At 46.5% G+C, this 10,119-nt stretch overlaps 1 protein-coding gene across 8 annotated transcripts in view; it reads right to left on the bottom strand.

Moving 5' to 3' along the window:
- The window catches only part of Kdm2b (lysine demethylase 2B), a 146,679-nt gene that overhangs the window by 3,083 nt on the left and 133,477 nt on the right, over window positions 1-10,119 (bottom strand). For 5 of the 8 annotated variants that reach the window (XM_052168301.1, XM_052168298.1, XM_052168299.1 and 2 more), the window contains 8 exons: window positions 9,712-9,798; window positions 9,274-9,534; window positions 8,957-9,070; window positions 8,364-8,402; window positions 7,503-8,182; window positions 6,834-6,997; window positions 6,589-6,750; window positions 5,753-5,971 (listed from right to left, as the gene is read on the bottom strand). In XM_052168301.1, the coding sequence (XP_052024261.1) occupies window positions 5,753-5,971; window positions 6,589-6,750; window positions 6,834-6,997; window positions 7,503-8,182; window positions 8,364-8,402; window positions 8,957-9,070; window positions 9,274-9,534; window positions 9,712-9,798 (1,726 nt within the window). The remainder of the gene's footprint in view (window positions 1-5,752; window positions 5,972-6,588; window positions 6,751-6,833; window positions 6,998-7,502; window positions 8,183-8,363; window positions 8,403-8,956; window positions 9,071-9,273; window positions 9,535-9,711; window positions 9,799-10,119) is intronic. The other 3 variants (XM_052168297.1, XM_052168300.1, XM_052168305.1) reach the window with 1 other exon arrangement.

Here is a 10,119-nt window from a genome sequence, read left to right as displayed (position 1 = left end):
TGACAAATGAGGGCGAGGGGATAGTTAGACTGAAGGGGGCAGAATTATGAGAATGCTAGTAAAGACGCTTCCAAAACACTAATCTTTCAAGTATATTGCAGAAGTTTTTGAGAAAGGGTCTTTATGTAGCCCTGGCTGGCCTCCATATTTTTTTGCTAACAAACAAACAAACAAACAACTCAGTATGTCAGGTGAATCCCTATTTGAACAGGTTTTTTTGTTTTGTTTTTTTTTAATGATATTTACTTATCTTGATTACCTTCAATCAAAGCTAAAGACTGTCATAGGAATCATACATCAGCAGGTAGTACCTGCCTGTGGAAGGTGTGAGGAACCAGGCTATGATGAAGTTTAATGTGCAAGAAGGACAAGAGACCCCACACAGAGTGGTCCTTTCCTTCCACTTTCCCAGGTCTTTAAGCTCCAGGAGCAAGGTAGTTAGTTCATTGTTGTTTAAGCTAAGAGCCAGGAACACTGCTGAAAGTGAATCACCAAAGAGGCCAATGTTGCCTGTCCCAGTGTCAACTTGGAAAAGGAGCCATGTGGAAATACTGGTCACACTGGTGTGAAAAGGTAAGTGCCAAGAAAAGCATGAACACCTAATGGCCCAAGTCAAATCAGGGCGCCATCTGGACAGCAAGGGCCTTTGGGTTAGAGGTGCCGAGGAAGAGACAGGAGCTGTGAGGCTCCTCAGTCTATCTCAGGGGAGTTGGTGAAGTAAGGCTTGAGAGGAAGGAGAAAAGCTCTGGAGGTGGAGCTGAATGGAAACAGCTGTTAGGAGAAGGTTCGGCTAGAAGGGTAGGTGCATCCTCAAAAGGTTCGAAGGTTGTGGGGAAACAAACTCTGTAGCCAGCATGTCCATAACAATGAACTCACCCAGGGACAATCACAATTGTTTTTTCATAGCAAGGAGACAAAGTGCAATTATTATCAAGGAAATTTTCTTATCAAAAGAAAAATGTTTAACTTATTTCAACTTCTGGCCTTAACCTGGAGTTCACAGTAAACCAAAAACTAACTAAATAATAAAAAAAATAATTGGATGGAGTACAAGCCAAGTAACACCATGAAGTTCACTAACCCTGAATGGGAAACATTTTCTAAGTAAACTGAACATAAAGAATACAAGACTTCTTAGAAGCCAGTACCATCAGCATCTCTTGCCTTATAAAGGTAATTGAGATTCTGTTTGTGGTCTTAGTATAGAATCCAGCTAGGTAGGGCCTAGTTAGGTGATAAGCAGTGCTTTATCACTTATCTCCATTCTTGGTCCTGCATCAAGAATTACTGATAACAAGTAATCCCAACACTCTGGGAGGCAGAGGCAGGCGGATTTCTAGGGGCCAGCCTGGTCTACAGAGTGAGTTCCAGGACAGCCAGGGCTATTACAGAGAAAGCCTGTCTTGAAAAAAACAAATCCAAAAAAAAAAAAAAAAAAAAAAAAAAAGAATTACTGTTAACAGGACAAGGGCTGGTCAGCATGGGATAGGAACTCATGTCACACTGAAAATTTTTAGTGTTTTCCCTCCATCTCCAGTACTGGCAAATTTTCTATCCTATTTACTTAAAATTCACCTCTGCATCTTGGGGAAACATCTGAAAGGCTAATTAGAAAGAATGAGGGGCTTTTGGAAAGTGGAATAGGGGGGCTGGAGAGATGGCTCGGCGGTTAAGAGCACCTACTGCTCTTCCAGAGGTTCTGAGTTCAATTCCCAGCAACCACATGATGGCTCACAACCATCTGTAATGGGATCTGATGCCCTCTTTCGGTGTGTCTGAAGACAGCGGCAGTGTACCCAAATTCATGAAATAAATAAATAAATCTTTTAAAAAAAGAAAGTGGGAGAGGTTCTATTTAGAAGCATCTTTTTAGTTTTCTCATCTTCAGTTTCACTGAGAGTAAAAGAAGACTCCATTTCTTTTTTAGCTCTTTTAATTTACCTGTGATAGCACTACTGTGGTTATATAAATAGGATCGATCCTCATGCTTCTGAAACATCTTATGAGATCTCTAGTTGTTACACAAGGCTAAAACAAGAAGTTCCCTGCAGTATTTGCTGCCATTGTATGTTTGAAATATAAAAATAGGAATTGCAGAGATGGCTCAGTTGACCTGGATTAGCAGTTCCAGGGGACCTGACACCTTTTGATTTCTGCAGGCATTGATCACACATATGATGCACACATATAAATATATTTTTACAAAATGCAAAATGTGAGATTGGAATGATGAAGATAGTTTTTAAATAACAAATAAAAGGTTTAACAGACAAAAATGGTACAGTTTTTAATAAAAAGTGAAGTATTTAAAGAGTCCAACTCTTTTACTTAAAACATTTTGGCAAACTTAGAAAAACAGTTCCATTTCTAAATGAGAACAATGAAAAAATTACAAGCCCACGCACGATTGCACCCCAAATAAGTAAGTAAAATAAAAAGACATAAATGGGAAAACATTCTAAGTTCATGGCTTAGAAGATGAAAATATTAAGATGGGCAAAGTGTTTAGCAAAAGTAGAAAAGCCCCAAGTAGTCTGAAGTAAGAGGATTCATAGTTTCTCATTGGAAACTGTATTATGGTCGGGTGGTGGTGGCGCACGCCTTTAATCCCAGCACTCTGGGAGGCAGAGTTCGAGGCCAGCCTGGTCTACAGAGTGAGTTCCAGGACAGCCAGGGCTACACAGAGAACCCTGTCTCGAAAACACAAAACAAAACAAAAAAACTATTACAAAGCTAAAGCAGTCAAAATTGGTGCTATTATTATTATTATTAATTATTCATCATTTTTTTTATAGACAGGATTTCTCTACAAAGCGCTAGTTGTTCTGAGACTAAGTAGACCAGGTAGCCTCAAACTCACAGAAATCCTCTTCCCTTTGCCTCCTGAATGCTAAAAGATGTGACCCACCACACCTGGCTAGTAAAATTAGTTTGAATGATTTTAAAATCTATTTGTGGTCACACTAGGAAATCAGGACACTTTGAAGTTCAACTCCTCCCATCACGTGGAACATAAAGATCAGACCTGTGGTGATGAGGCTTGGCAGTGTGTGCCGTTCTGTGGGCCCTCAGATAGTTTATGACAAGGGCACTGAATACGTTTCAGTGAATAAGATCGCCTTTTCAACAAGTGGTGCTGAGATAACTGGACTGGATGCCTACGTGCAAAAGAATGTAACTATCCCACACAGCATATACAAATATAAGAGAAAAACTTCATGACCTAAGAGATCACTCACTCACACACACATAAATAATTGGTGTGGGAAGAAGAGGCTCAGCAATGAAGAGTGTGGACTGCTTTTGCCCAGGCCCTGAGTTTGGTTCCCAGTGCCTACATCTGCTGACTCACCACCTCTTGGAGGTGCAGCTCAAGGATACCTAACTCTCCTCACCACTTTCTTACACACACAAAATTACAGACAAGGATAACTACTACAAAACCAGGAGAAAAGTAATAGATAAAACACTAAATTGATTTTCATTTCTGATTCTGGGATTTATAGAAGCCAGGGGAGAAAACATTTCATTTTTCTGAAGCAATGTGGCTCACAAACTGGGTTTATATTTAGCTATCAACTAAATGTGAATGCATACAAAATGTTTTATGTACAAGAGATCACCCAGGGAAGAAAATATGAAGTCAAGGAAGAAGGGTACAGGTGCTGGAGAGATGGCTCAGTGGTTAAGAGCACTGACTGCCTAGGTCCTGATTTCAATTCCCAGCACCCACATGGTGGCTCGCAACATCTGTGAGGGGTCTAATGCTCTCTTCAGGCAGGCGGATGGATATGCAGCAGAGCACTCATACATTTAAAAAAAAAAAAAAAAAAAAAAAAGCTGGGCTGGTGGTGAGGCTCCTGAATAGCAGCAGTGCAGTGATGGCCGCCAATTCAGACGAGAACTTAAGAGACAGCAGAAAAGGAATAGAAAGAAAGGCCAGGCTCGAGGACACTGTCCTGCAGAAACAACTGTCTGTGTGACTAGTAAATTTGTAAGGGGATATTCAGTTTTGCTGTACAGTCTGCTTCAGAAGCTCAACAAAACTGAAAGGTAATTATTAACTAGCAAAAAAGAGTCATTCAGGAAAGGGAAGTGTACTTAAATACATTATTTGGCTTAATTAGTGACCAAGGTATACAAAACCATAAGGTCAATATTACCAACTTTAAAAACTGGAAAAAATGGAGAGAAAAGAGAGGAATCAGTACTAGGAGGACACAAGTAACAAATCCTCACATTTTACATACAAATCTGAGTGGAAAAGGCAGCATATGCCTACTATTTAATAGTACAGAGATGGAAGGTGGACCCCAATAAAGGAGTCTCAGAGTTGCCCAAAGAGGTAAGGATTAGAAAAAAGAGCCAGATCCGATCTGCCTGAGCACCTGGTCTGTATGTCTAGGATGAAATGTAACACCTGGGTGCCAGATCCTCTAGCCACATGAATGTGGCCATCATGTACTACTGTATAAGTAGTACTAATGGGAGGTAAGAACAAAACAAGCAGAGACATAAGATATAAGAGACATAAGATGATATATAAGAGATATTAAGTATAGAGACAGGCCCTAACACACATGACTTTTTACTTGTTTTGAGATAGGTTCTCCAGTGCCCCAGGAAGGCCTTGAATTTGCTGTGCAGCAGAGGACTAAAATTTAAATACTACTGCCTCCCATCTTCTGGGTACTTAGGGCTATGAAACCACTGGCTTTTTAAAAAAAAGAATGTCAGTAGGTATATGTGTCCTGAGATGAAAAGATGATCTCAAAAATATTGTGATGGAGAAATAAAATATAGATGATTTATAATACACTCCCACATATTTCCCGAACTGCACTGCACATCCATAGCACCTAGTACATGGGAGATTTACTATAACTAGGAGCTTAGAGCCAGATGCTGGAAGCTCTGTCACTCTTCAAGCCCCAGCTGGGTCCCTGAGCAGTGATTATGCTGCATATCATATATATGGTGATGAAATTTCACCTCAGCATAGGTCTTTGCCTCTGTTAGTGGTAAATTCCTGCTACCAAATCTTTACAATGAGGAATAACTTCTAAGGATCCTAAAGTCAGAATGATCCCAAACTGTCTAAATCTCCCATCACACCTGGTGGGTGGCATGGATATGGCTGAAAATACTGGTAAATAATGAAATGCAATTTTAGTGAAGTGAGGATATCCCTTAATTTCTTGAGAACAACTATCTCCCTTGTATTTACTTGTGATTTTTTTCTCACATAAATAACAATTCTAGTTCAGACTATCTTAGGCTATCAGAAAAACACTATTAACTTGACTGAGGAGTGTGACCTTGGCACTGTCTACCTTGGTGTATGTGCAAACCAACCCCCAATGCTCAGAATCAACTCCAGCCAAAGAACAATGGAGAGAATGAGGTTCTGTAGTGGAACTATATTTCATTTCTAACAGGCTCCTTGATCGAGGATCATAAGGGGCACACACAAGACATGGCAACACAGGCAAAAATATGGTCAACCCTGTATTCAGTGGACCCTGTCTCCCAGCCCATCCATAGCTGTTGCCCACACACTGTCTGCAGACATGATCTTGTCTCTTTCCACCCAGGAGATGTCCTAGTTTGGATCAGGAACCACTGTTACATGCTCTCATTAATGTTAGTACCAGTTTCTCTCATCCACTTGTATTTTAAGGCACTGTAACCAGACAGTAGTTCTTATAATATCCAGTGTCCAGATGTCCCACAGGTATGGGGCCCACCTCACCTGATAGGTTGATCTCTGTCAGAGAGTCTCGGGTTGTGGTGCCGACTGCAGTGAGCAGGTTGATGGACTGATCCGTGACGTGGTTACAGTAACTGAGTTGGAGCTTGGAGAGCAGGGGCATATGGCGAATAATGAGTCGCAGGGAGGCATCTGTGATGTCCAGGCCAGCTAGGCGCAGGTCTACAATGTTCCGGAGCTTGCTCCGGTTGTCCATCTGACCTGTTGGGACAGATGGGAGAGAGGCAACGCATCAGCCTGAACAGGCAAATAAAGTCCTGCTGTTGATCTGCTACTCTAAACCCCATAGGCCAAAGCCAGAATCTCAGCATTAGAAGGTTCCACATCAGAGTTTGTATTTCTAGATTCTCTAGAGAAATCAGAATTCATAAACATGGTTGAAAGACCTGTCCTCAAGCTGTGGTTATTTAGACTATACTTTATTCTAGCAGTACCAAGTCCAAGTTGTTCTTTGCCTTTACCATCAAGAAAAATCAGAAAATTGGAGAGCCTAAATTTCATCTAAAAATAATAATTTATCCAGTGCGGAAATGACCCACAGTCCTCGTCTGCTGTCCCTCATCTTATCCATGTTCCCATCTGAGCTTTGGCTGGGGGCACCCAGGCAGCTGACCTAGGACCATACCCTCACACTCAAAGCAAGTTAAGAACATTCTGCCCCATATCTTCTCACAAAGGGCCGAGGCCAGAGAAAGCTAATGACACACACACCGTGGGATCCAAGGGTGGGAAAGAAGTGGTCAAAAGCAAACAGGGTATCTTGGTCACCTCACATCCTAAGACAGACCCTGAGGGTGCGGCTCAGCCTGCCATCTCACCTGGCCTGTTGTCTGTGGGTGGAGACAGGAGATCCCGCATCTGGGCATCCTTTAGTCCTTCTACCCACTGGACATCCAGGGTCCGGAGCAATGGGCAGCTGGAGCTACAGAGGGCTGAGACGGCGATCCACGAGCAGCCTGACAGCACCAAGTCTCGGAGCCCTAGGAGATGAGAAGAGGCAAGAGTTAGGTGGCGACCCAGGCCATTGGTGCTGCACACCTGGGACCCTTTACCAGAAGCATACCAGGCAACCGGTTGATGAGCCAACTCAGCTGCTTCTTGGAGATATTGGTCCAGCTGAGGTCAAGGGAGACAGGCTGCCGCCGGATGATGCCGCTCAGCATCAGGGGTGTGATGGACTTGCAGTGGTTCAGGTCGATGCGGGTCCACAACCGCTTATCGCAGCACCTGGGAAACATCAGAGTTGTCTCACCTGGGGACCCAACTCCTGCTTGGCTATACTAACTCTTCCTGCTTGCGGCTACAAGGAGGAAGCTCCTTTAAGGTTCTGCCCTCTGTGACTGACTTAGCATCCACCCTGCCCACATTTGGGCACCTCTGTTGACGGCACACGCTTAGAAGATGCCAGCAAGAACTCTCCATCAAATGCCTCCTGGGCCTTATTACGCCTTCTATAGGAAATGCCTCTTAGCAACCCCTGTGAAGGGACTGGATTCTTCTGTTCTTGACAGAGGGTCAGAAACCCAACTAAAACTAGAATACTGGGAAATGTCCGGCTGGAAATAGTCAATATGGGCACACTCACAATTTCAGCTATGTCTAGACAAGGAATTCTACATGGTCCTTCATTTTCCATCTTAGAAAGCAAATAGGTTCCTCCGTAAGCAATTCAAGCTTCCACGGACTATGCTGACCCGGCACCTAAACCCTCCTACACGGGGCTGTCCCTTACCAGCGGTTCCAGGTCCTGCAGACCCGCATGCAGACACACAGGTCTTGGTGGCTGAGGTAGCTGAAGACTGCCATCCACACCTCCCTATGCATGACATGGGCTGCTCCATCATCCAGGGGCAGCGAGTCAGGTGGGGGGCTGATGGGTGGTGGCCGGATCACGTGACGCTCCATCTGGATGCACTTGGGTGGGGATGCAGAGGGCGGGGGTCGGGAGATAACTCGGGGCGGGCTTCGCAGGCCAGGTCCCAGTGAGTGCCGCAGCTCCCGAGCAGTGCCGTTGAGCCCTTTGCTGAAGCGGTGAGGGCGCTCGCCGTGGCCCGAGGGCCTCTGTGGCTCCTCGCTCTCACTCTCAGGCTCCGACTTGATGGGCTGGTGGTTCTCGTGGGCCAAGGTACTCTCTGTCTTTTGGATCTCGTGGTTGAGCTCCTTGCTTAGCTCTTTGCTCAACTCCTTGTTAGGAAGCCGCCGTTTCCGGCGCATCTTCACCTTTTTCTTCTCTTCTGGGCCTTCAGCTCCCTCAGTGCTGGGCCCAGCAGTGGGTGAGCTGGAACGAGACTGATCACTCTCCCGGGTCTTAGGAGGTGCCTCAGGCAGATCGTCCTCTGGTTCCTGCTTAAAGCGCCGAAGGGGCTTGTTGGCCAGTGACAGCCGATCCTCAGCGTTCTTCCAGGACCGTCGCTGCAGGAGAGAGGGAAGGGTGAGGATGGGCAGCCTGGGATTAACCCTCTCAGTTTGGGGCGGCACCCACCCCAGACTTCCCAACCCTATCACGGGATATAGTTGGGCCACCCTGTGTGTTGCCTACAGCTCTGACAGCTTACAGTAGGCTGCAGGTAAGCAAGGGAAGGGAAGATGGTACCTTTTTCCTGAAAAGCTTATCTTCTTTGCCAGGTTTTAGCTGTCATAGGAAGAAAGGATACAGAGCTTGCTCCTGGACTGGAGAAAAATTGTTCCCTTTATACCCCACCACACCACAAGCCCAGTCTCTTCAGTAAGGACTAGAAAGACATCTTCCTATAAAAGCCATGTCTTTCACATCTAACAGACAGCCTAATGCTTTTCCAGAGAATACAGAAATAATGGAAGATCTCAATTGTTCCCACCCAGCTGACCTCCCACCTGAAATAGGCCAGAGATGGCAGTTGCCCACTAACAGCAGTGTCATGGCTGAAGGAGCCCAGAGCTGGAGGCCAGGCAGGAGAAAACCCTAGCCAAGCCTAAGCCAGGAGCTTCTCCAGGCGCCACCTTGTGGCTACTAACGGCAAGGCCCAGAGCAAAGCAGGGCTACCAGGATCTTCCCAGCTGCAGCTACCCAACCAGAGGCTTCTCCACCTCAGAGCTTCTCAGGCCTGCTGCTGAGGCCAGCAGCAATGGACAAGGGTACTGGGAAGTGGGGAGGATAGCCTGGACTCAAAGTCCCCAGGGCCTCAGGAGGGCGGGGCGTGGGAGCACCTGCTGCTGGAAGTAAGTGAGACTGGATCTCCACCAAGGGCTGAGACTGCTGCCTAGAGGGGGCCTCGGCGAGAGGTGAGAGGAGGAACCGGGGGACGTTTGAAGCGTCGAGGCCTAAAGGGGGTGGGAAGAGGAGTGACTTGGCCGGCTTTTCTCTTTCTTTTGGGCCAGGCTCTCAGGATTTGGGTGACCTGCTCTTAAGAGGCCAGGATCCCGCATTATACCCATTAACTGTCCCTGGTCCCCACCCCACACCCCATCCCTAAGATCAGCCACACCACCCTTCTGCTTGCTACCCAGGCATTCCCAGTTCGTACTCGCTTGCGCCCACTCAGTTCCTGGGGCTTCTCGTATTTCCGCTTCCTCCTCAGGTGCACATCATCAGACTTTCGGCGGAGGATGCCATCTGCAGGCACCTTCTTGGGGTGCTCGTCTGACCTCCGACGGGGAGCCTCTTCACACTCACTTCTCCGCTTGGCAGGCTCTTGCCCTTCCTTGTTGTCCCGGTTCATCTTCTGCTCCTTGAGCAAGGAGCCAGGCAGGTTGGAGGCATACTTAAAACCAGGGCCACGCTTTTGCTTGTAGGCCAAAAAGGGAGAACAACAATCCAACTGTATATCTTTGAACTTGCTCTTCTTTTCCCAGCCCGCTGCACCCCACCTGACTGACAACTGAGGACAGGCTGGTCCTGGCAAGGCCCGGCCCAGCCCTTTCTGCCAACGCGACCCAACCAGGGACTTGGAGTCCGCACTCACTTTCCCGGTCTTGCCGGCGTGGTTACACTTCGGACACTCCCAGCAGTTGGGAAGCTCATCGTTGACCACACCCTCTGATTCCTTAATCTGCAAGGACAGGACAGGACTCAGTGGACAAGGAAGGGTGCTCAGAGGGTCCACAAAGTCACCCTAAAGGCCAGTGGACCTCAGGGTTCACACCCTTCCCCAAAGCCGTGTTCATCTTGAGCCTAGCTAAAAGGAAGGACCCACCACATGGTCGTGTTATTTATCTTAGCTGAGCTCAAGAGAAATAGTGAAGCAATAATTACCAAGGAGAGGTTGGCCTCCAAAGCCACAGATGGCATAGCACCCCCTTCGGGTGGGCGTGGCGAGGGAACGAAGGCCCTCACCCCTTGCAGCCCACAGACTTGAACGCTGGGACAGAGA

This window comes from Apodemus sylvaticus, chromosome 22 (genome assembly GCF_947179515.1).
Source record: "Apodemus sylvaticus chromosome 22, mApoSyl1.1, whole genome shotgun sequence".
In the NCBI taxonomy this organism is placed as follows: Eukaryota; Metazoa; Chordata; class Mammalia; order Rodentia; family Muridae; genus Apodemus; species Apodemus sylvaticus.
Note: the sequence above shows the minus strand (reverse complement) of the source record. Positions and strands in the feature narration are given on the sequence as shown.